Raw genomic sequence first — 27,256 nt, forward strand, 5'->3', positions numbered from 1 at the left:
AGAATCAGTAATTGTGTATTTAAGGCAATTAAAAGATTTATTGAATCTTGGTTAAAAGTAGATTGACAATGACGTTAAGAATAAAGTGTAATTTATTTGGTGCTACTTTGTGAATGCTTCTTAACTACAACTCACCTCACGATACCATATACAATATACTTTCAATCACAACTCAAACATCAAATAGCCTACAAAATCACATGGCTATAATCAATATACAGTGATTATATTTTTAAAAGAACAAAAGAAAGTTAGCAATTAATTAAGGTGCAGTCACTTTTTTCAAATAAAATATTAGCACCATACCAGATAAAATGATCTAAAACTATTGGCCTCCTCATACTTCTTAAATAACTAAATATAAACTTTTTTTTTCAAAGCACAAATATTAATTTGCAAAATCAGTTCTACAGTAGTTAATATTTCTCTCCTTTTTTGCATGTTTTCCCACTAAGGAAAAATATGAAGTAAAAACTTTCACAGGATATGAAAATGAAACAAATAAAGAAACCTAAGCAAACCAAAGGCTGTGCTTCAGCAATGAGTTCCAACGGACGCGAACGTGGACATCTCCCGGCGTATGGTACTGAAAGGTGAGAGCTCCAGTTCTGTGGTGTATTCGTTGTCATTGTCATCACTGGTCACCGTGGAAGACTTCTGGATGCAGTCATCACAACAGCAGCAGCAGCACTCCATAAAGGCCCGACTGAAGGGTTTGCAGAGACAGAAAAGTAGGACAGGGGTCACACAGGACTTAAAGAACAAAAGGAACTGGCTGATGATATTAAGAAGGTCCATTGTCTGCTGGGAAACCCCTGTAGCCATGTAAGCAGTAACAATGTTGCAGATATTTTCAGGAATAATGCAAAATCCATATAAAATGGTCAAAGCCACGACTGTACAGTTCATCTGGCTTTCTAGCTGAATCTGCCGCTTATTCCCCCGGGTACAGGCTTTCTCGGCTTTGCGGATTTTCCTTGCAGTCACTAAAGAGCAGGTGATGGTGAAAAGTGTGGGCAAACAGAAGTAACAGCCGAAGTACCACCAGAGTCTGGCGCTGTCGTAGGTGAGCGCTAAAACATAGATGGTGTCGGGGAGATCCGGGGAGATCTTGATGACGCAGCGCTCCGCGGGGGCGCGCCCGCTGAAGCCCGGGTCCTCCTTGCTCAGCTGGCGGAGCGCCACTTCCGGCAGTGCCAACAGGAGAGCACCCACCCATATAACAGCAAGTTTGGCGGTTGTGGAAGAACAGTTTTCTATCATTTCGTAGTACATCTGGACGTTAGTGGCCGCACGGAAGCGGTCTATACACAGAGCACATAAGGTGAACGTAGTAACTCCGAGAGAAGCAGCCTGCGGGAGGAACACAGAATATATTTTTCCTGGGTCATCTCTGAAAGATCAAAACGTTAGGCAATAAATAGAGACGGGCAAAAAGTACGGGGAAAAAAAAAAAAAAAGAAAACGATTTCCTGGAATGAGGCATGAGTAACTGGGTTGGTGACTACAGCTGAATCATTGTAAGGACAACAAATAAAACTAGAAGAAAAAAAAGAAGAAGAAATATAGTGGTTCAGGGTCATGGAGCCAAAAAATATTAAAGCTGGAAGGAGCCATGAAGATCAGCTAGGTCATAGTCAACTTAGAGGGGCGAGGTGGTTGTCAAGTCACAAGATAAACACAGTAATCATCTGAGAGCATCAGATTTACCCCACTGTTTGGGGGGAAATTAAAATAACTTCATGTTTAATAAATAGAGTCTTTATTTATATATTTAAACAAGGACAATGGATAGGATGTAAAATGTTCATGAGGGTTAAGATAAACCAGGAGACTAAAAGAAAGTTCCCTAGGTGGATGGATGCTTTGGGGTATACCCCAAATACCTGCATTCATTCTCCCCTGCCCGCTAAGTGGGAATGTTTAAGAAGCACAGGCATAAGTCATGCCTTGGCAAAGGGGCAAGGAAATATATACATACATACATATATATAATATACATTAATGTCTACATTTTTAGAACTCGAAGGGATCATGTTGACAAAAGGAAAACCATTTGTCCTAACAATTTTAGTACTCAAAACATTAGTTGTTTATTTACTACATTCAAGCTGTCACTCTCCCCAGAACGATGACAACTTGCCTTGTGGATTCTATGAGGGTTCCAATGTCAAATAATCTCTCTTCTTACACACTACACATTCGTCAGTGTCTACTAGTTCTCGTGTGGGAAATAAAGACACTGCATCCATGTCCTGACTATTCTCATAACTTGGAGACAGTCTGAAAATGAGATATAATGAGGGGTTAACTGTTTGAAAAGCAAACATGAAGCAAAATATGACCAACAAAGTCTAGATCAGGGCAAATCAAGAGGTCATGGTTGAACTTATAACCACAGTTCTTGTACTACAAAATTCATGAAGTTTCCCATAAACACCGGTATAAGAAATATCAATCTAATATGCCTGCCATGAAAAAAGAGTCATCTCTACATTCACCTTTTTAAAATTAACATTCAACTTAGTGAGTTGTTTGACTTGATGGAAATATATTTTGCATCTCTGCTAGAGACTCAAAATAATTCTAAAATTGAAGTCCACACTGTGCAACTGTCTTAAAATCAGATTTTGTTTTAATGTCAGTAATTTTTTTAATGTCATAGTTTGAATGCAAATCTGGCAAGGACGTGCCATTTTCTAAAGGTCTGCATCGAACAGTATTACTGGGAAATTGCTGTATTTTATTTTACAGATTTTTGAAAGTTTTAATTTATATATTAGCTTTTCAAATGTTTTGATTCATCTCTCTATAACACTGTAAACCAAAAACAAAATAATTCTCGTGCCATCAAATGTACACAAATCCTCAGCAAGGCTTTCTGCACTGTCTTCACTGAGGCAAATCTTGTGCATGTTTCCTTGTCACTCTGTATCCTGAGTCAGTCCACAAATACAAAGCTACAAAAGTTTATGCTGTGCATTCTTTTTAAATTATGAATAACATTTCTGTTAAAAGGACAGCTTGGTGATTTGAAAATACGAGACTCTGAAGAGAAGCAATCTCTTAGAGGCTCAGAACATCTATGTGCTTGGTAATTTTCTATCATTCCTTACAAAGAACGCACAACACACAGCGTCTTCTCCCCGATTAACCTCCTTAATTTTAAATCTAGAGATTTAAAATCTGGACTAATTATCACAGGAGCTAGCATTTGCATACCTATCTCCAAGTGTGTTACAAAGCATTTCATGAGCGGTAATAGCAAAGAACAAATGAATGTGGGTGGACAGGTACCAAGACAGGTGTGTTAGATTACCACTCCTTAGATATCATAAACGGTGCTGCACATCCACTCTAATTAAAAGATGTTCACTGCTTCAAAAAGCAAAAAAAAAGGGGGGGGGGGGTTCTAGCTTCTGTATAGTTCATCTCACAAGATTTAAAAAAAAAAAAAAAACAGGACAAATTTTAAGCAAGAGTAAGATGTGCCTCAATTTTTCGCTCAGGAATCCTTCTACACTGTATCTTATTTGAAGATGCTCAGTTCTTCAGCCATACTCCCAAGAGCTTCAGTACTGAGGACCTCAAACATATTTGACGAATCATGGATTGAGGGAAGCTTCCCAGTTGTCATACACAAATTTCAGGAAGCTCCTGTGTCCAGCTTCCTATTTTCAAATTGTACTTCTCTCTGATAGGATCCTCTGCAATTAGGATCCAGCTGAAACGGGGTGAACTGTCCAGGAAGGTCACAAGAGCTACAGAGAGAGTTGTTAAAGGAACCGCTGAGGCAAACACCGCCCCAAATGCAGATAGCACTTACTGCGCAGTTGCCAACAGCAACTACAGCCCAAATGCCAGTCCCACATAGCTACTCCCTCCTGCCGCCACTGCCTGCAGTGTTATTACTCCAGATATTTTTCTGTAAATTCACTTATACACTTGATTTTATGATGTGAAAGAGCAAAAAGGGTACAAGGTCCCAGCTCAGTACTTTCCCAAATTATTTACAGGAGACCGTAAACCTTTGTAAAGGCTTAACTGCATGCCTCAGAAATTAATTGATAAAAATCATCTGCACAATGGGTGGTGGGCTAATTTCTGCCTACTCGGATATGGAATCTATCCATGTAATTAGAATGCTAAATGCTGGGGTAACATGAAAAGATTTCTATCACAATTTTTAAATATACTTGTTTACATACAGCTCATTAGAAATTCTACCAAGATGCATGGTGCGATTATATACAATTATAAAACTGTATCATGAAGGCTGGATCTTCTGCATTTAATGACCATATCTGATTGCTAAAATTCAATATCACTAGGAAATACGCTCTTGGGAGTAAAGCAGTTAAGCATTAGCTTAGATGGGTAGTTCTTTGAAGCAATATTCTGAGAGATGGAATGAGTGAGATGTAATCTGTTATTAATTAAACTGCAATGGAAGGACTAATGATCATCAACAAAAGCAGAACTGTAAACACTTTGAATAGACAAGACTATTAATTGTGAGAATCAAGATCAGAGGAAAGCTGGAAGCAGAAATCTTTAACTAGTGGGGAAAATGAGGTACTGAGAATTTTGAGGGAATTGGCATCAAAATACAGACACTAGAGAATCGAAATAAACAAAATAAACAAAATCTAAACAAAATCTAAAATCTTTTCTTCCAACAGCAATGTTCTGCTCTTCTTTGTGTCCTGGAATAACAACAGTAAAGCTACTTCAGCCCCTGTCCAGTCAACATCCAGAGTGGTGAGGCTGTGGGCAGCTGTGGTCACCGGTGGTCACCTGCAGCGTTGCTTCAAGGCACTGGACAGGCACAGGCAAGTGGAGACACTCACGTGGGAAAGAGGCAGCTCCAGTCTCAAAATGTTCTCCCCACTGCTCAAGGTGCTAACTCAATACAAACATCCAGCCTTGAGGAAATCCTGGCCACCATCTTTACCTAGTACTATATTAAGTTCATTCAAAATGAGGTGAAGAAAGAGCACGTGGATACTTTATGAAAAACAGTCGGACTTCCCTGGCAGTCCAGTGGTTAAGACTCCACGCTCCCAATGCAGGGGGCATGGGTTCGATCCCTAGTCAGGGAACTAAGATCCCGCATGCCGCATGGCGCGGCCGAAAAAAAAAAGAAAGAAAAACAGTCATCTATGGAACTCCTGTTTTAGCTATTGCTCCATTTCTCAGAAGCTTACTGCAGACAGACAAATAGGAAATCTTTATGAATGAGGTTAAGCTATGAAGGTACAACTCATACCAAATAAACAGTGTCTTTTGCTAAACCCTCTGATATACATCAGTGATAACACTGATGGGGAAAGAAAAGACCAATGTACTTCCAAGCAAAAATTCTTTCATATGAAATCAAATCTACATGCTTAAGTACAGTGAAGCGGCTGGAATACACTGATTTTTATAAAACAGGAAAATTTCTAACCAAAGTCATGACAACTTACTCTAGCCTAACTTATATTTTACCTCAAAAAGATGTTTAAGTGCATCTATTTATGTGCTGTCCTTTGTATACAAGTAACTCTCGAAACAAGGGCGTTATTGTTAACAAAACCCATTCATTTGAGCCATGAATGATAACCTATTATAAGTCCATGGTTAGAGACCTAACAATCGGTCAGGAAAAAAGCATGAGGAGCACAGGGTAGAGTTTCCTTTGAAACTCTAAATGGCTTGAGCTTGTGTGCCCTGGCTTCCTCTTGCATTTTCCATAATCCTTATCCTTGCAACACTTCAGGGCAACTTCCCCACCAGAGACACTTCTTTTCGCAACAGTGGAGACAGCATGTTTCTCAGAGCCACTGTTTATCTGACTGCTGTGAATCAGATGGCCTTTATCAAAAGGTCTTCATTTCAGAGTGCATGCAGATCATCACACTTGCATTAGTGTTTCCAAACCAAAATATAGAGTGAGTAAGAGAGATTTGTCTCAACCCTCACAAGGACATACACATCTCTGAAATGAAACAGAGCCCTTCATGGCCACTCTTCCACTTTCAAAAAGAAGGTTTCTTACCTTTATCAATATCACTGAGATTTAATCTGATACGGTCACATATCATAAATATCTATCTATTTCTATTATATCCAGGCTATTTCATCTATATGTGATTTCCAATGAAGATATCAACTGTCATTATTGCCTCATTTTCAACTTTCTTCCCTTTTTTTTAAACTTGATAACATGCTCTTACTTATTTAAAAAACAATGGAGACTATTTAAAAGCCAGTATATCATCCAAAATTTGTCTTGACCCTATAAATCTTTCTTTACCTTTATAGTCCCACCTTGACATTCCTACCAATTACAACTTCTGACTTCTGTAGAAGTACATTCCTTTGCAGTTAAAAAATAATAATCATTTTACTACAACTTATCTAAAATGTTATAATTTAATTATAAATATGCCAATGCTCATTAGTGTAAAAATGCAAATGAAGCAAGATTAACATCATTTGTCCTAAAATGGAAGCCATCTATTGGAATCAACAGGTCTTAAAGCATTTATATATTCCATATTTATTCTCAATAATTAGAAATTCATTTCAAAATGTAATATTTCCCACAAGCTCAAAGTCCACATTTCAACCGTTGATATTATTATGATGTTTCTAATCAATCTTAAAATGAACTGGAATTTCTGTTTTTCACCTAAGGGTTCTGACAAGTTTCCAAAGAGCAGTAACAAATTTTCACCTATTTTTTTCTTGTGACTAATGAAATTGATTTGCATGATGGTGAACCTAAACTAAAGACAAAATCAGAGTTGGCCTCATCCATTTGTGCTTGGGTAATTATGAGAAACCACATTTTAAGACAAAATTTCTCTGTTCTTAACCAAAATTCCATTGTTTGTAGTAGGTTAAGGAAGTACCCTTTCTTTATTCATTCCTCTTTAAAAGGCATGTATCTCTAAATTTCACACCTTACTGTGAATTAGTTAACAGATGCTTTTCCTATATAAGAGAAATCTGAACCAAGGAGAAGACAGTAAAGGTAGGAGAAAAGTTCCCTGAAGGCAGGGAGTGACGAGAAGGGAGTAAAAAAATGGCAGCCCTGAGTACAGTCATAGACCTAATTGAAATGACTCATTCTAGGCTAGGATCAAATCAGTGACCTTGGCATCATTCATGCTATCAACCATTCAAGTGTGCTGACAGAGCACATTGAAAACCATCATAAATTCACAAACTGAAAGTATTCTGTCTCAAGAATAAGCCTGGAATTGTGATGATATCCGGTTCTTCTGGAGGTTTTGTGGAAAGTATCTGTACCTACTTTGCAAATAGAAAGGGCCCATATTTGAGGTTGTAGCAATTCCATTCTCCACTCAACCTTGAAATTTTAGGTGAGATCTCTTCTGGCACAAAGAATACCATTCTCATAAGGATACTTAAGAGTTAGTCTTGGCAACAAGGTTGAGTTAATTATGGGACCTTGGCAGGTCAATTTGTGGTTAAAAAAAAAAAAAGACAGAGGATCCCTGGAGGATGGGCACAGAAATGCAGTGCCAGAGACAAACCTCCCTGCATAGCAGTCTGCCCACCCTCTCCCCACACGGTCCACATCCCAGACTCAGATCCCTGTGCTTCCAATGGGACACTGTTAAACCTAGTTGCAGCACATAGGAAGAGCTATTAAAGGTGGGATCACTCTCTCAAGGCCCATGCAGTACAAGGGTGAAGGGCAAGGTAGACCCTTACTTCCTCAGCCTTGGGTACACTCATAAGCTCAGATCTATTTTGCTTCTGTGGAAATATTTGCTTCTTTTTCACTGTTGAGAGATGTTTTGTTGATATAACCAGATACGTTGGCAGCCCTCAGGAACTGAGGATACGTCCTCACTTTGACTGTGGGCTTGAGAAATTAATCCAGTTCTCAGGAAGGTCCATTCTTTATGCTTCGCTTTCCCTGACTCTATAATAGGGTCTAAAGTATCTCCCTTGTCAGCCTTTCTTCCTATGTTCTCTAAGGTCAAATCAAACGATAGGTACGTTTTAGAGATTTTCAGAAGAAAAGGACTCAATTTAATGTGCTGTTATTACATTGCTAATTAAACAATTCATTTAAATAAACTTTAAAAAATTTCATTTACTTAATGTCCTTATGGCTAACGAGGACGACTAATTCCAAAGCAGAAATGGTTATCTCAGGCAGTGTATTCTAAATAATAATTTAATATTTAATAATATTTAGAATAATTCTGTATTCTAAATGAAATTTCTAGGACTGTCCCATCTGCCCAATTGTCTTATAGACCTCCTATCCCAGGAAAATTTGAGAAAACAAGAATTAAAAGACTTTCATAGTTGTAACTTTTCACCATGGCTCTAGGCTGTATGCATTTACGAAAACTAAGCGTAAGACTATGCTTGAAAAAGAATGAGAGGGAACATAGTTTTCACTTGAATTTCTCCATCTTTGGTCATAACTAAGTACAAACGTGAGCTGACCCATTCCAGAGCCATGCCTGAACTTCCATAGCACCTTGTTTAAGCCTCTTTTATAGTATTCATCACACTGTAGCACATGATTTCACCTGTCTATAATAGCAGTATCATATCTATGTTACTCATCTTTGGGAACTTTTTCCTCTCTTTCCCTTCTTCTTCCACTCCTGTTCCCTCCTAACATAGTATCTAGCATAGCAGAAAAGCCCAATAAATGTTTAATGAATGAATGGATAGTAAATAAATGAATGAATGATGACATCTACGGAAAAGGACTATAGAAAATAATGAATTATACAAGCTGTTCTTTAATCAGTTATTGGGTGCTGCTGTTTTGTGTATAATCCTTAAAAGCTGAATGCCAACTAATATCTCTAGAAGGCAAGTAAAGAAAAATCCATGTTCCTGTTTATACTTCATTGGCAAGCTTTAAAAAAGGATGACATTCTTATTACAATCAATAGTCAAGGAAATTATTTGAATTTCACATTTGAATATCATAAAGCTTTTATTTCTTATGTGGAACCCAAACTCAGTAAACTTCACCGTACACTGTTCATGAACGGAGTTATACATAGGAGCACACTTTATACTTTTTTTGTTTTCTGCTGGAGTTATCAGCCAAATACTGTCACTTGCATGGGAATGTGAAAATTATTATAAAGGGATTAATAGGAAGTCATACAATATTTGTTAAGCACCATTCTCACACAGTGTGTCTATTTTCCCTGATAGTATTATTAGCAACTTTCAAGTGGCTCACAAAACTGTGTTTCCACTTAAAAGTCTATCAGAATACCCAATGGCTAATCCACCCCTCAAGCAAATTTACTGTCTGCCGTGATCAATGTGCTAGTACTTGAATCTAGGAGTTTTAGGGAAATCTGTGTAGACTCACAGAACTGTATAGCAATATCATCTTCAGCTTCAGTACCCTTCTTTTCGTATCTGTCAGTGCCAACTACAATCTAAGACAATGAAAAAGTCATTTGCTCACTCAGTTTAAAACCAGTATTTCTAAAGCCATTGGAGAATCTGGCTTTTTTCATCACGAAAGATTCTAGACCTTTCACAAATCATCCCTGGTCCAGAGGCCCTGGTGAGATGCTTTCCCTTTATCCACCCCCCACCCTCATGCAGGAATCTTGTATCCCAGGAAAATAAAAATACAGTTAGATCTGGGGTTAACTTAGAACTATTTGAAGCCTTCTTCCTTCCCTACCACTCACCATGAAGCTTTGAGTTCTTTAAACTAAGGAGCTGTCTATATTATTCAAAATGTCCAATTAACATCCAAATGGAAATAAATAGTTAGCAGTGGATCTGGATCACGTGATACACTGACTCTGGTTGGCTTTCATCAAATAATTAGCAGAGAGCTGTTCTAGTAGCTACATTCAATGCCTGAGTTATTTGGCTTTAACCATTTTTTAGATCCCTAAGAGAATGGTGTGGTAGGGAACTCCTCTGCCATTCTACTACTGCAATCTACACCCAGACCTCCATATCCAACCCACATCTACACGCTCTCTCTCTACATACAACTATTGCTTTGAGTATAGTTTTTTCTGGTGACTCTCTGACAAACCAGTTTAAAATGACGTGGCTGTTAGGATGGCCACCATCCACCCAGATTTCCTTCTCTCCTATCCCCCTTTCCTACCATTCCGTCTGATTTATGGGACTTATCACTAGGCCACAGAGACATCATAATCCTGGAACAGAAAGAGAGAAATTATCAACTACAAATGTTCCTACTGTGTTCCCACTCATAGCAGTATTATAATAAACCTCTCTTTCTAGAGATAGACTCTGGAAGCTGGGTGTTCTCCTTAAGCTTTGGTCAACAAATTGAAATAAAAAGAAGAGTTGAATGCGAATTGCAAAGACCTATAATTTCTGCTGAAGAAACACCTATTTTTCTACACAAACCCAACTCTCCCCCAAATTCTACTTCCTCCTTAAGATTATGCTAATACTCAAGCTGTAGAAAAAAGAACTGTGCTAGAGAAGGAAAAGAAGGCAAAGGAGAAGATGGGAGAGAAAAATTGTAAAGATCAATAAAAATTAATTGTGGTTAAAATTTTTAAGTAACTAAGAAAAATTTAAAAATAAAAACATTGAAAAAGGCAAAAAAGACTACTAGAAAAATGGTAAATCATACATTATAAATCAATAAGAAGGTGTGTGGTGGGAAGAAAAGGAAGAATATCCAACAAGTAAAATAAATATAAGAGACTAGAAAGTAAAGAAAAGGCAAAATCTAGATAATAAAGGAGATAAAATGTCAAGTAAGTTTCAGAAGTCTTGTGGTCAAGAAGAAAAAGATTTGGAATGAGGGCAAATCAGGAAGAAAGTTTTCAAAAAGATTTGTAATGTCCTCCCCAATCTAGAACACTTTGTGATTTTTAAGAACATAAAATATAACCTATGTATCTTTATTTGATTATTAAAATAATCATGTTTGGCACATGAAAAAATGCCATTGTCTCAGATTATTGCAATTTTTTAAAATTTAATGAGCTACCAACTATGGAATTTATGGGAAACGATGAAATTTAAGAATATAAAGAGCTACAAATTTCATCATATAACAAATGATGTTAACTGGGCTTATCATTTTTCCTGTCTGTTGGATACAAAAATCTTTTTAAAAGATGCCAAGGAGCAAAAATAAAAAGAAAACACTCACTGGACACTGTTTTGCCTCATAGATGTTTGCCTACTAAACAAATATCAACATCAAGTGTTGAGAACAAGGGTCTGGTTGCCATTGACTAAATATGTATACGTAGGATGGTCATTTCTCTTTTCTGAGTGTCATGTGTCATCTTTAAAATGAGGGGGTTGGGTTAGAATGCCATCTGGTTCTAATTTAACGTGGTAATTCAAAAGCCACTGTAGTGGCTGCTGTGGTTCCCCACCCAGATTGCTTCTTCCCAAAAGTCCCCCAGCTGCTGGGACTATGGGTGGTTGACGGCTCTTAGCTGCATCCCTCTCTAGGAATTGCCCTTAACCAAAGAGATCCACCCAGCTCAAGGTTATGCCCCCTTCCTGGGAGCAACTTGCATCCAATGACTGGTCTGTTAGGGGCTATAAAGGCTGGGCCGTCTTGCCTCCATTCAGGACCTCCCTCTAGGACCACCCCAGCCCTGAGCTCCCTGTGGTGTCAGCTGAGGTCTTTGTGGCATCTGCATCACAGTTCAACGTCCCTCTCTGCCCAGTCCTGCTTCCTTCATTCCCTAACAGGTGTTCAACGGGAGCTCACACCCCAATAAACTTCCTGAAGCAGATCTCCACATTAGCATCTGTTTTTTTTCAGAAACCCAACATGGAATAGGCATTAGATCCCTCTTACTTCTGTGAAAACAGCAGTGCCTCCTGGAAGCAGAAATGCTTTATTCTGAGATTTGGATTGTATTTCTTGTCCTCATAATCAGGAAGTATGGAGCTGATACTACTGTCTGATCATCATTTTCACAGAGTATGATGAAACATTATAGAATTATTTCAGAAGACTAGGATTAGGTATGAATATAGAAACACTAAATCTTAAGGTTTTTATTCATTATTCTAACAGTAAAAATGTACATTATAGTTTAATTTTTCAAGAAAAAAAAATGAGTGAATCTTTTTCTCCAAGCCTTTGCTTTTCCAGGGGAAAAAAAAGAGCCTAGTACCAATAGTCAAAAAATAGAAAAGGGCTATGAAGAAGGGGAGAAATAGAGAGTAAAAAATAATAATTGTTTTTCCTAAGGAGCTGAGAATTAAATTTAAAAATGAAATACAAATGAAAGTATACATTTTTTAAAATCCTCAGAATTAGAGAGAAAGAAAATTAAAACACATACATGATAAATACCATCACTCAAAACTCATAGGTCTCATTAAACTAGCCGAAGTTTGTATATTCTTTTCTGACTTTGAATGGGATTCTTTTCTTTTAAAGTTTTTTTTCAAGAACTTTGGTAATTTTTTTTCTTTCCCCAGTTTCTTTTTTCTGTCCTTTTTATTGTTTTTCCCTCTAAGGTATAATGATTTCATCCTGTCCAGTACATTTAAAACAAGCCAGTATGCTTCCCTCTTATTGGAGGTAACTCTCCTATTCACTTTATAGTTTACTTTTGTCTCTTTTCTGCATATGTCAATTTCTTCTGCATTATTCAAACAATCAGAGAAATCTTAAATTGAAATTGACCTTGAAAAGGCAATTGGTAGACACATATTCTCTTCCATAAATTTCACTTCCTTCTCTGCAATTCAAAAATGAGCTGTCTACCAAATATTTAGATGTTTCGGAGCTACTTGGAGCTTGGCAACAAGAGAAATCCTAGATCTTGGTAAAGTAGCAACAGCTGATTTAGCAAGCATGGAATGATCCTGCATCTGATCCCTGCCAGGATAACAGAGGGTCTTATTTACAGTCTCTTGCCTTGGCCCTTCTAAGTAGGTATGGTTTTCTGTTTACTTGTCCCCTAGCATTAGGCCCTGGAACAATGTTGAACATAGTGTCACTGGCCCTGGTGCCAGACAGGATCAGGGGCTCTGGAATATTTACAGTTTCCCTTCTTCTGCTTCCATAAATGAAATGGGCAGTGTGAATGGAGTAAATCAAGGGCCAGCTGGCTAAAAACACAACTGGCAACAAAGCACTTGGGCTCCTTCCAAGAACTGGTGTTTAAAAAAATGCCATTTAAAGAGCAAATTCCAACTACCATAATAACGGTTAAGGACACTAGCTGTAGGATGTTAACAGTCAAATTTTACTCAAAGATTTTCGTTTCCAAAGTTTGGAACCTATTATGTGTCCCCTTCTTCTTAAGAAATTGTCTAGTCTTGGAAAAATAGCCAATCCCTTATACTCTAACAAACGACAAATATATACTATATACTTTGAGAATGTTAAATAAATTCTGTGCCATGATGTACAAAGTGTTATTTTTGCTTAAGCTCATTCATACAAAATAAATAAAATGGTTACAAAATTGAGAAGGAAAAAAAGAGAAACAGAAAGGACATACGAATTTAGGTGGGATAGCATGGCAGACAGCCAGACAAACTAATGTGGGAGGTTACTAATATATCCAGGCCAAGTGACAAACAAAGAAAAGCAGATTCCTTTTGTTAAATAAAATATTACTCCAATTTTGATATTTAAGAAGAAATGTGATAATATCCTTGGGGAAGAAATCATATTGGAGCACTAGAAACCTAGTAGATAAGTGATGCAGGGTTTTTTTTCTTGCTAGGTTCTAATAAGGACAGTCATGGATGGGCTACTTATTAACTCTAGAATCTCTGATAGTCTCCAAATCAGAAATCTATAAGTATAAAACCATAGTGCAGAGAGATAAATTTAAAATCTAAACAATTCTATACATTATGAGATCATAGTTATTTCCCAATCCAGGAGCAGATGAGTTTGAAGGTGAGTGGACAAAGCTGCTCAGGTCCGCCCCTGTGCCCAGTATGTAAATGCCAATGTCTATAAATGATTGGCAAGAGAAATGAGGGAGGGACCCTGAGAAAAAGTGAAGGGCTTCAGCAGCCAGGTAGGTGCGTGGAGCAGCCGGTCTGATGCTATAAATCCCGGAAATGAATAAAGCCCGTAGCTTGAGACCCCCTGGAAGGCATTACCTCTACATAGGGCACGACCTTGCAGGAGAAGTCCTCCAGCAGCCACTTCTTGGTCAGCTCGTGAAAGATGACGAGAGGAAGGCAGAAGAAGATGATGAGAAAGTCCCAGAAGGCCAGGTTGGCCAAGAGGGAGTTGGAGATGCTCCGCATGTAGTAGTTGTGACACACGATGCACATCACCGCCAGGTTGCCTATGATGCCGGTCCCGAAGATCACCACCGACAAACACATGACCGCATAGGCTCCGTATGACTCCTGGGTCAGTGGGTAGAAAGGGTTCTTCAGTCGCAAGCGCGGGTTCGTGCTGTTCCCCCGCCGAGGACCCCCGCGTTCGTGAACTCCTTCAAGGGAGGACCCATTCAGAGCCAGCGCCCTGCCAGGGGGTGCAATCGTCCGCCCTTCGTGCCCCGACGGTCCATTGACCGTCTTGGGTTGGGGGTCGTGGTGGGAACCCTGGAGTTTCCCGGTTCCCCTTGGCCAATAATAAAGGTCGCTGGCTCTGGGTTCCTTCTTCACACTCTGCTCCTGACTGCGCCCAGAAATGCCAGCGCCTCTGGGACCCTTCTCCTTCTCCTCTGAGGTGTGAAAGAAGAGTTGGAGAGCCGTGCGGTTCCCTCTCCCCAAAGTACCCGGGGGCTTCTGACCCCGGGCACCTTTCCACCTCCAGGCGCCAGGTGGTCTGGCTGGAGGTCCCGAGGGCTCCGCTGCCGACGCCTCCGCCCCTCTGCCCGCACCTGGGTCACCGCCGCGGGCCGCGGGTGGGTCCCATGAAGGCGCCAAGCGCACCGCTGCCTCCAGCTCCTCCTCCCTGGGCGCACGGGTTGGCAGAAGGTCTCCTGCAGAATTTCCCGGTCCCCAAGCGTCCCTGCTGCGACGCTGGATCAGTGTAGGTGAACAGCTTTCCCCCAGACAATTTTCGTTCCCGGGCGCAGGGGCGGACCCGAGGACAGGAGAAGCGGAAACCTCCAGCAGTAGCAGAAGCAGCAGCCGCGAGGTGCGGGCGAGACGCGCGCCCGCGGCCCGCATGGCTGGGCGAGGGCGCACCCGGCAACGGCGGCTCCTGCTTAGGACCGACACCTGCTGCCAAAGTTGCCGCTGAGAGTTAGACACATGTCACATACTAACCCCCGCCCCTGCAGCGGGGGACGGGAGATTAGGGGGAGGTTGTGGGGCTGGGTCTTGGGGTCACAGCCCTTCCCCTCTACAATCCGTCCTCGTTTGGTGTCCTGTGCATTTCTCAGCCAAAGCCAACCCGAGCGCTGCGTATCCCCAAGATTCAGAGAGGGAATCGCTGCTGCCGGTGGCTGACCTTGAAAACTTGCAACCAACGCCTGACTGTTGATTAATGTTGCGACTGGGAGAAGTCCGGACGAAGCCCCACGCTCCTCCCTGCCTTTGGGGCGGTTGCCTTCCTGTTAACAGTTGCTCTGCCTATTTACACGCTTTCGATATAGCTTTATCCAGCAGCAAGACGAGGGCGCTTCAAGGGAAAGAAAAACGAGTTCCCCACCTTCAGATGACTAGCAGCCACACTCCCGCTCCCGCTTGCTGGAAACAGGTTGCCCACCGCCAGGCGCCGCGCAGATGCGCCGGGGAAACTCTCGCCCCACCTAACCCCAGCGACTCGCGAGGCTCCTGCGGCCCAGGAGAAGCGGGATGCGAAGCCCGCGGCCACGGCCAAAGTTGTTTGTCCTCTTGCTCAAAGTTGACCAGGGGGCGGCGCGGGCTGCCGGGCGGCGCGTCTCCGCGGAGAAGGGAGTCGGTGATGGGGAGGGCTAGCTCTGCTCCTCGGTGGACAGTGCCGGCGGCCGCAGGAGCTTGTGGCGGCGACAGCGGGCGCAGCCCGGGCGGAGAGTGTGGTGCCCGGAACCGCCGCGGGCGAGGCGGTGCATGGCCAGGAAGCCCCTCGCCGCCGCTCCAGCCGCAGCGCGCGCCCGCGAAACCCCGCGCTCCGCTCCTCGCCTCCTCCCCCTCCTCAGCCTCCTGCGAGAGATGCGCTGGTTTGTGGGGAGACGTGATCCCCTGGTGGCTTACGAGGTCACAAAACCCACACACGTTTCATTCAAGCCCTTTGTAGCGGCTTCCACGCGTAGGAGCTGGAAGCGGCGAGGGAACAAGGGCGGAGGCGCGGAGCCTGCGCGGCTCGAGGCTAGGGATGGGCGGGACATGTTAATTCCCCAGATGTCTGAACCAGGCTGACCGGTCCCAGAGCCGGGTTGTGGGGAGAGATCCGTGCGTTCGCTTCCAGGCCTGGGTCCTCGAGGGAGTCGTAAGGTGAGGCGCTCGCCTCCTTAGGTATTTCCAAGAACTGAGGACGGGAAAGAAAGGAAGCTCAGAGGCTTCCATCATAGAGAATGAGCAGTTCTGGGAGTGGGACGCAGAGTGGGGATGCGAAGGATACCCCTTTCCCTTTAACACGGGGTTAGGAGGCATCCTACCAGGGGTTACTTTAGAACCACTCAGACCACAATGAAAGTAGTTTTGTTTGATGAAGTAGAAGGAAATGATAGGTAGGGGGAAATTAACTTGAACAGAACTTCCAGCCTGGCTGACCAGGCCTTTCCAGCCTTTTATATTATAAAACCCCACACTCAGGCCACAGCTGTCAGGATATAGCTAATACGACAGACAAATAGCAGACAAACTGATTAAGAGAGAGCAAGTGATAGAGGAAGAAATAAACACATTTTGAAAAAAGGGAACATGTAGAGAGACAGGAGAAAACACAATGAGAAATAATGCCTATTGTGGTAGATAGAATCATGGCCTTCCAAAAGATGTCCACATCCTAATTCTTAATACCTGTTAAAATGTTACTTTACATGGCAAAAGGGACTTTGCAGATGTGATTTCTCAAGGGATTCTCATCCCCTTGAGATGGGGAGAAGATCATGGATTATCCAAGTGGGTCCATTGAAATCACAAGGGTCCGTGCTAGAGGGAGGTAGGAGGGTCTGAGTCAAGTGAGACCCTGAGCTAAAATAATGCTGGAGAGCTCTAGAAACTGGAAAAGACAAGGAATAGGCCATGCCTGATCATTTTTAGAGTTCTGACCCCCAGAATGATAAGATAATGAATTTGTGTTTTTTAAGCCACTTTAAGCCACCTATCAATTGCAATGGAGTTTCTGGGAAGGGTGCAAAAGCTATTTCCTTGTTGAACTTGAATTTCTCTCTGGGTAGAGGTGGAAATTAGTGACACATTAATGTGATCTAGAGTAAAAAAAAAGGATTAAAATAATAGCTCACATGTATAACCAAGACTTAAAATTAATGAGATGAGAGGGGGGGCAATATCTCTGGTTTTATTTTGACAACTTTTTTTTCTTGTTCACAACTAACCCAGATTACCCCCTCCTGAATTTTTTTTTAATGAAGTATTACAGTTAAAGTAGAAGATTTCTCTCACCCTATTCCCATCTCTCTATCACCTGAGGTGACTAATATTCTGAAGTTGATGTGTATTTTTTCATCCACATATTTTGTACTTTTATGCTAGATCATATATGATTTATCATGCTGTTCTGTGTGCTTTTTAAGAGTTACACAAATGGTGGCATAGAATAGTTAAGACACTGAATTTTGCTCTTTTCCTTTTACACTTATAATTCTGAGATTCAGCCTAATTGATACATGTAAGTCTAGTTTGTCCGTTTTATGAATATGCTATAGTTAATTTTTACATTCCTACATTACATTTTTACATAACTTTAACATAGGTTAACATTTGTGTTGTTTCCATTCTTTTTACTCTTAAAAGCAAGCATAGAAGTTTCCTTGTGCCCACATGCAAGAGCTCCTCTAGGGTTTATACTTACACATGATATTTCAGGTTCATAGGATATTAACACCATCAGCTTTTTAAGGTATTGACAAATTACCTTCTCCAAGAGCAGGATATGAGAGCCCCCCTTTTCTTCCTATCCCATCAAAGTTTTGTTTGGATATTGTCATTGTTATTCATTTTTGCCAGTCTCATGGAGGTAAAATAGCATTTCATTGTTATTATAATCTGTAGTTCTATAATTATTAGTGAGGTTGAGCATCTTTCCACCTTTTATTGGTAAGTTGGGTTTCTTCCTTTGTGACATTCCTGATCCCATCCTAGATAGACACTGGATCTCACTACTTCTGCACCACAGGCTGCTTCCAACTTGTCGCTTGATTTTTAGTTTGTTGATGGTGTCCTTATTGGTTCAGAAATGTAAAACTTTTAGAAATACTTAGCATTATTGTCCTTTATACTTTTGCTTCTTGAGTTTTGCTTATTAAATCTTTCCTACTCTGATCTCATAATGACATTTTCCTAAAAATTCTTCTCAAAGTTTTAACTATTTAGTGTTCATATTGAGGTCTTTAATATGAAATATATTTTATATATAATATGAAGAAATATATATAATTTTATTTTTACCTATATGGGTTGTCAACTAGCCCAACCATTCCTACCATTTGTAATGACAGTTCTCTTATTTTCTTGAACTCCCACATAAGTTTACGTACGCTTTCCTGTTTTCTGTTCTATTCATTGGTTACATTGGTCTATTTGGCTATCGCTGTACCAACATCATGCTATTTTTATTTCTGCAGTTATATAAGTCTTAATATCTGGTAAGGTACATATGGTAGCTCTAAAATTTGTTAATAACTTTAAATTTTATATGTAGACTTAACTAATCTACAAATAACACCAAATTTATTTCTTTACAACAACCATTTGTTTTCCTTGTCTTATTTCATTGTTAAGTACTTCCAGTACAGTGCTGACTAAAAGAGGTGATCCATGTCCTTAAATATCTCAATTTCATAAATTATTTTAAAAATGTTCTGAATGTTAAGTTAGCCTAGCATTCCTAGGGATAAGCCTTATCGTATGCTATAGTATTTTTTTAAAAACAGGTGGTGTTGAATTCAATTTGTCAGGATTTTCTTTGGGATTACTGGATATATGTTTGTAAGTACTCAAAAATCACCTTATTAGAAAGGCTTTCACTGACCATCCTTTTAAAAGGACAACCTTTCCCCATCCATTACTCTCTTCTCTTACTCTCTATTTCCTTACACATTTTGAAGTGGAAAAAATATATATATATGTAGAGAGACAGGAGAAAATACAATGAAAAATATGTAATTGGCTTTAGTTGGGCATCATTCTCCAAGTGGTAAGCTGAAGCACTGAGGTAGCCAGCTTGGAGAGAGGTTTAGGAAAATCCTGGTGGAGGGGCTGTCCGTGCTTGTCTGAAACAATACCTTCTTATTCATAAGTACCTCCCTCCTTAACCTGAACAATGATGCCTTCCAGCTTGGATGTGCCATGCTCTGGCTCCTTAAGACTTATTGTGACCATGAATAAAATCACAGAGACCTCCAACCACCCTGTTGGAGTCTGGGACAATGTCAATCATTTATCTTTTGGGAAACACAATTTTCTTATCTGTAAGACAAGGCTACCCATATCTCCTCTCAGCTCTGCCCACCCAAGTTGTTATGATGATTACACAGATATGAAAAGACTTTACAAATGGACAATATTTGTGTTGTTGTTTTTAGTAGTTCAACTATTTGTTGCTATTAGCAACATTTAAATGCCATCAAGAACATGAAAGCCTTGAAGGAGATCATGCTTGATACGTAAAAGTCTAAAGTGGGCTTATTATATAAGAAAAGTTAGAAAGCATTCACTGCAAAAGAAAAACAAGTCTTTCAAATCTTTTCTCAAAGCTTATCTCATATGTAACTATAATTTTTAAAATTGGAATAGTCACAATTTATCTATTTCTGTAGTTTCTGTTTTAGAGAAATAGATCAGAAAAGATGTTGGCTAATCATTGTCTGGTTTATGTCAGAGCTCATTTGTCTGTACAAGAACTGATTTGAACATGGATTTTTCTGTGTCAGCATCCCACAGGGTTTATAATATATAATATTGACTTTATATACAAAAGAGAACATGTAAATTGTTACCTGTCTTGGCATTTCTATACAGTCTATTACACTTCATTTAGTGTTTGGTGTGTTGAAATAAGGCACATGACAAAATAAGAGAAATTACTATTTCAGGTTCTAAGATACATCACTGAACAAGGGAAGAAGTTTTACTCAGCACCCAATTCACTTTTCAAGTAATTTTTCTTTCCTTTTGTTTGGCTTCATAGAATTCAAAGGGACCACTTTCTAAAAGAAACTGTAACATGCAACCAACAGATTATTATGTTCTGAGGTTCAAAATACCTCTTTTTACAAACAGTTTGTGGTTGCAAACTGTCTGTCCCTAAATTGCAAATTGTTAGTTTAGAAGCCTCTATTGACTACCTGCTTCATCCCCTCCCCGTGCCACATATGAGAGCTCAACTAGAATTAATTAATGGGAAAAATGGTATTGTTTGGGATAAAACACCAACATGATCATGTCTATCTTAAAAATCAAATATCAATGTTAAAGTATTTAAATTTTTAAATGAATCAACAATAATTAAAATAGTCCTTTAACTATGACAGAAGAAAATGTAGCTGTTGGGATACATAAAATGTTTAGAAAACTACACTATATTGTATAATCAAGTCTTTTTTTTTAATTGGAAAGAAATTTGAGGACTTCCCTGGTGACACAGTGGTTAAGAATCTGCCTGCCAATGAAGGGGACATGGGTTCGATCTCTGGTCTGGGAAGATCCCATGTGCCATGGAGCAACTAAGCTCATGCACCACAACTACCGAACCCACGCACTGCAACTACTGAGCTCGCATGCTGCAACTACTGAAGCCCGCGCGCCTAGAGCCCGTGCTCTGCAACAAGAGAAGCCACCGCAATAAGAAGCCCGTGCACCACAAGGAAGAGTAGCCCCCGCTCGCCACAACTAGAGAAAGCCCACACGCAGCAACAAAGACCCAACGCAGCCAAAAATAAATAAAATTAAAAAAAAAAAAGAAATTTGAATGTAACAAAGGGTAAAATTGAAGATTCATTGACACATACATAAACAAACATTCTAACCTTTCTCAGCTCTTTAGAGGTAAATTCTCTGTGAAATGCAGCCCCGCCTTTTGATGGAAATGTGTTGAGAAGCAAAGGTACTTGGTTGGCACTGAGTCAATATGATATAGCAGGAGACCAGACCACCTCGGGCTTTTGTCCCTCATAACTTCTCAAATAATACATTTTCCCTAGCAGTTACATCACATTAGTTTTAAATCCTGTAAATAACCACAGTAGGCAGAACTTTTCAAGTTACCCAAAGAAAATGTGATATTATAAAGGTACCTATTTTACTTCCTTCTTCCATTATTTGGATCCAAGCTGTATTTTGTATCAGTAAGACTCCTTCTAAGACTCTCCTAAACAAATCATCCTACTCTACTTTTGCTCCATCTCTGACCAAGCAATATTCTGTGTAATGTTGATACTGAATGATATTCGAGCATAAAAGCAAGTCAAGCTAAACCACAGAAGCATGGTCTTTGTTTAAAATTTTAAAATACTAGTAAATTTGAATTTTTAGCAAACTCACTAGAATGTAATTTTTCTGTACAAAGCCAGTGAGGAAGAGCATGCATTTCTATATGAAAAGTGAAACACTGAGATAGAATCATTTTTAAAAAGAATGCATCATTGATTGGCTCTCTTGGCAAACTATTAAATTTAGATCCAGCAAAGAAATCGATCCAATGGACTCATCTAAGCCTTGAGTCTTGGCACTTTTAGCCAGTATTTTCTTGATTAGTAGTTGAAATATACATGGTGCCAAAACAATCTTTGCTTTGTGAGAGTCATAAAACTCTACCGCAAAGATTGGTCAACAAAGAGGAAACCATGGTCTTTTCCAGTATAAACTTTCTGATTTGTGTTCACTTGTTTTAGAAGGAGATCTGCTTTATATTTATTTTTAACCTAGTGTGTGGAGAGGGTGGGACTGGGTATTATTACCACAACAAATTGGTCTGATGACAGAAATTTTGAATGGTCAAGTTAACAAAATGTTAAGATGTGGCCCAAGGTAATCAGATTTGGATACTTGAGACTACTGGTTCTTTAGTGTTTGCATTTTCTGGTTCCCATGCACAGCTACTTCCAGGGCCCCAGCTGGTCCACAGTGTGCTTTTTCAGGACTGGCTTCACGTTCACGCCTTTATGAACTCAATCTCCTTCCCTGAGCATCCCTTTTAGGAGAAAGGAAGGCTTTCATTTCCACTTGCAGATAACAAAGAAGCTGATTAGCTCCTCTTGCATCAGAGAGAGGACGTTTAAGTGATAATATGACCAAGGCCCCTTGCAGTGGTCTACCTTCTGAGAGAGGCACCCCCTGGTGATGACAAGGGTGGCCTCTTTTAGGCAATGTAGGCTGGGGTAGTTTCCATGATTCCAAGATGATTCTTAGCTCACTGGAGAGAAGATACATTCACTCTCTGACAAGACTTCCATTAATGGATAGATTGGACTTCATAAAGGAATTTCATGTATAAACTCAGAGAATTTGGCTGCTAAAAAAGAAATTAAAGATGATTAATCTAGTTCAACCCCTTCATTTTAGAAATAAGGAAACTGAGGCCGAAGTGGGTGAGTTACTTGCCCTATATCATGCAGTGCGGTAGAAATCGAATTTGAACTAAAAACCAAGTTCTTTGAGAGTGAAGAGGAAGTTCCACCAGTCAGTGGTTCAGAGAGGCTTCCTGAAGGAGATGGAAGGTAATAGGGCAGGAGGGTGGGCGTTAGTTACTGAAGTGTAGGAGGAAGAAACCATGTTGTAAGCAGAGGGACTGACTCCAGCCAAGATGGGGAGAAGAGAAAAAGAAGGAAGTGTATAGAACAAGTGGTTCAGTGTTGCTAGGAATAGTGTATGAGAATTTTTGTTCTTAAAAAAGAGCTTAACATCAATTTTATTTTTTGAAGAGTGCTCAATCACAATACTTAGGAATATTTGACTTGGTTTGCTTACCTGCTCTGTGCCGGGAACAGTGCTATGTGTGCTAGATGTATAGCGGTGAGAAAAACAGTTATGATCTGTAGCTTCGAGGAGCTCACACTGTAACAGAGAATCCAGTCAAGTACGTAGGCATTTAATCAGAATATATGATGACAAAGTTAGCTCTAAAATAGGCAAAGTGAGGGTTGCTTAGGAAAACATAAAAAGGTGTTTTACTCTGACTGGAGGAGGGGTCAAAGTTGATGCCCTTGAAGAAGAAAGTTGTAAACCTGCAGATGAATGTTGGGGAGGTAGGGAAGGCAGGGGAGAAGGGGAGGGTTGGGCATCAGGGAAAACTAGGGCAGAACTAAAGCTCACGTGATAGACTTAAAATAGTGGCAGTAGTACAGTGTGGCTGGGAATAGAGTTGAAGGTAGAAATGGGGAGAGACAGGTCAGAGAGGCAATAAAGAGAGGTATTATGAATGGACTTGAGAACTAGCCATTTTCAAAGGGCACATCCCTGCAAGGAGGCCTTACAGAATACCCTGAGGACGGGATGGGAGTGAATGGAGGCACAGGAAACTAATCCGAACCTTGATTCATCCTTTGTCTCTGCTTCTTCTGCCGGGTGCCATTTTTTCTTTCTTCCAGCATCCCAGCTCTTTTGTCACCTCAAACATACGATAAAATACACCTGCCAACACCTTACACATTTACACATTAAAGAATTCAATCATTAGAGGGAGAAAGATATTAACTTCCCTTTTCTCGTTCCAATATCTGAGGAAAGGATCCGACATGGTCAGATAATCACACCTGGATCTCTCAGATGTGGTCAGAGAGCATGCACAAAACTGAAATAAACAGCTTCCACAGACTCCTGCAAGTTATGTTAGGCAGAGAAGGGAGTTCACAGAAGAATTATGGGGGCATTTCCCAATATGAGAAGGGGTTCTGACCAGGAAAAGTCAGGGGTGATCACTTCGTTGACTTGCAAAGTTGCTGTAATGATTGAAAAGGGAATGTATATAAATTCAAAGCACACCTTGACCTGCAGCAGGTCCTCGGTAACTGTTGGACCGAGTTGTTTTAGTTGCTTGAATATCAATGAAGAGATTGCAGTTCTTACAAGGGCCACTTGTTTCTCTCACCACCAGCTACACACACTTTTCCAGGAAGTACAACCACACGATTTAAATGTCGCAGGTCCTTAGCTCAGGACAACAGTTCTACCTGACTCTGGCACCGAATACGGGAGGTGTGTGGAGAAAGCATTTCTTCTTTCCAGGCTCAAGATGAAGAGAAATAAAATACATACAACATTTAAGAAAGACGTGGAGATTCTATTAAAGAAAAAAAATGACTGGAGGCAGTCAGTCAACCAACAAGTATGCATCATTTTATGTGGCGCTGTGCTAGGTGCGTGATGAAGTGAGCTGAGCCGAGGTAGTTCTTCACTTGGAGTTGTCTGCAGTCTAAAATGGGGCTTCAAAATTATGTACCAGACTTTGGAGGCAATAACACAGGGCGCTTTTACTTCTAACAAGTTTGAAATTCTTTTAATTTCAGGTACCATTTTGAAAAAGCAATTCAGAGTTTTGTTTTTTGAAGATATTTTATTGCTGTTCTGTAACTGCTTATAAAATTGCTATAGTTTTTAATTATTAATGGGAAATATATTTAAATGTATTAGAAATCTGCCATTTTATTAGAGGAAAGTACATTTAGGAAAATACATACCCTCAGACCATTACAGCATACTGTTCACCTAGATCATGAAGACTAGACTTTTCACAGGTACCAATATATATTACAATATGGAGAAGAGATCTGGGTTTTAATTCTGACTCTACCATTAATTACCTAGCAGGGTAATCTTGGGAGTGTCTCTAATGTTACCCATGTATCTTCATTTGTAAATGGTTAAGGCACTGTTTAAAGAATGTAATATTCAAAAAAGTAATGTGTTTTAAATGTTTATATAATTTTCATATTAGTGATTCACATCCTTTATATTGTTTATAAAAAATCTTTCTTTTGTATAGGGTGTTTATGGAAGAGAAGGAAATCTAGAAACTCTGATTTTAGGTCCAACATCACTACTAATATTTATGAGTTATGACAGGCTCATTATAAGTACATATTGTTATATCTTAGGGTATATTCATACATGCACTATTAGCTAAAAACATGAACTATTTTTTAAAACTATTGTATTGTATGTGATCCATGCATAAAAGAGCTTTATGGATTTAGAATGACTGAAGAAATGATGGAAAATATTTAGAGTGATTTTCCAAGTGGTGCATTGTGTTTGTGTGGTTTTTATTTTCATATTTTTTTAAATTTCTATAATTAACATGTTATCTTTAAAGTAAGGAAAAGTAATTTTTTAAAAGAAAATTGTTTGATTAGAATTAGCCAAAGTTGGATTCACTAATGCTCTTCATTCCACCTGTAAAACACAGGCTGCAGATGACCTGTCCAATCACTGATAGACTATCCTCTAGGTAACCTGGACTCTTCTGCTCTCTCCTTGCTCCTTGACCTATGTTGCTTACCAAAGTCAAAATCAGTTGTGCTTGTTTATTTCCCTGTGAAAGCCAGTTGTTCTTGTCACTGTAATTACATAAATTAACATTATATAAAAATTGAGATGTTTCTATGAAAAAAAGATGCTTCTTTGAATATTTTATAAAGAATTGATTAAAATGCTGTTAAATTAAGTGCGAGTGAGACAACTGTAAAATATTATGATAAAAATTTAAATGCTTACACTTTTAGATTGCTTTACAAGTGTTAACTTCTTTTTCTACTATGATGAAACTCAAACTGGAAATGTGAATGATGCATTATGGGTGTGGTTTGTGTAAAAAAGAAGATGAGGACCTTCAATCAGAAGACACCACTCAAATTCTTGGCCTCATCTCAAAAGATTGGTGACTAAACAATAAATTTGTATGTTTTAGATTCAAATACAATATTTAAGGTGTGTATTAATCACTTTTTAATGCTTCCTCACATTCACTGCTTTTCAGTGATGTAACCAACAACAGGTTCTACTCATCAGATAAGAGAATTTCTATTATAACTATTTATTTCGATGCCAGTGTATTCAGTAATCATTCTGTGCCTCCTTTCTTACTACGTCTTACACTTGAACCTCTAATGTTTTCATTCCTTTCAAGTCCTTCTTTAATTATCAACGAAGCATAGATACACCCTGAAGTATAACAACATGAAAGAAAAGATCTTGAAGACAATTATCTCAGAAGTACCCATTAACAATCTGCTTTGAATCTTGACTATTATTCTCATTACTGTTATTTCAAGGGAATTCATTCTTGGTCAAATCAGTCCATTCACCCAACTTTGTTGCCCCATACAGAGCAAAGGATTATTACTCTAGTTGATAGTTTTGAATAGTAAAAGACATTTTTGTCTTGACCAAATTAAATGAAATGTTACTGTTTCTCAGAATGATTTATTAGAGGAGAAGTGTACAGATTATGTAACTATTTTAAGTGCTTACTAATTCAACAAATATTCACTGACGGTTATGCACAAAACAGTGCAGTGTGCTTGCACGTACATTTAAAAAAAAAAGAAAAGAGAGATCTTATCTCAGGAAGCTCCGTATACCTATTGTCCTAGCTTTAGGGAAGGTTTCTTTTGATGATTTTAAAACAAGAAATATGAAATAGACTATGTAAAAAGTGAAGTGAAATAGTATAGCTAAAAAATTCTCTGATGAAAGCATCTTTCCCTGAAAAATATGGGGGCAAATGCATTAATTGTTTTAAATTGGCAAGAAAAATAAGAAACTAAAAATGACAAGGGGAACTCTCAGGATTTAAGTTAAAGGTTATTGTTGTTTTAATCTGTAATCAATATCCTGAAAATTCTTCATGGTTTTCTGCTAAAACCTGTACGTTGAAACAATGCCTGCCATATTTTCTCACTGCATGTCTTCAGCATTGCATAGCTGCAAGTGACAGCATTTGCTCAGGCTTCCCTGCAGGAGATCTACAGCCTTCGGGGGGGAGAATTTTCTATAACAGCAGACCTGCCATAGCTGATCTGTCAGGCGGAGTCAGACAGGCATTCCGCTCCCCGAGGACAACAAGAAAACAAACAAAAATTAAGCAAAATGCAAATATTTTCATCAAAGGCACTTGGCAAATGATTCCCTAAGGAATCAAAAGCAGGGACAGGAACAAATCACACTTCATTCACTGAAATCT

General features: G+C 39.4%; 1 protein-coding gene across 1 annotated transcript; it reads right to left on the reverse strand.

The window, feature by feature from the left end:
• Positions 1 to 487: 487 nt before the first annotated feature.
• On the reverse strand, positions 488 to 16,153 carry GPR37 (G protein-coupled receptor 37). The gene is made up of 2 exons (XM_061198008.1): positions 14,113 to 16,153; positions 488 to 1,353 (listed from the first exon to the last, which is right to left on the reverse strand). The coding sequence occupies exons 1-2, from the start codon at positions 15,136 to 15,138 to the stop codon at positions 535 to 537; spliced, it is 1,845 nt and encodes a 614-aa protein (XP_061053991.1). The 5' UTR covers positions 15,139 to 16,153; the 3' UTR covers positions 488 to 534.
• Between the last annotated feature and the right edge of the window lie 11,103 nt (positions 16,154 to 27,256).

Source organism: Eubalaena glacialis, chromosome 8 (genome assembly GCF_028564815.1).
Source record: "Eubalaena glacialis isolate mEubGla1 chromosome 8, mEubGla1.1.hap2.+ XY, whole genome shotgun sequence".
Taxonomy (NCBI): domain Eukaryota; kingdom Metazoa; phylum Chordata; class Mammalia; order Artiodactyla; family Balaenidae; genus Eubalaena; species Eubalaena glacialis.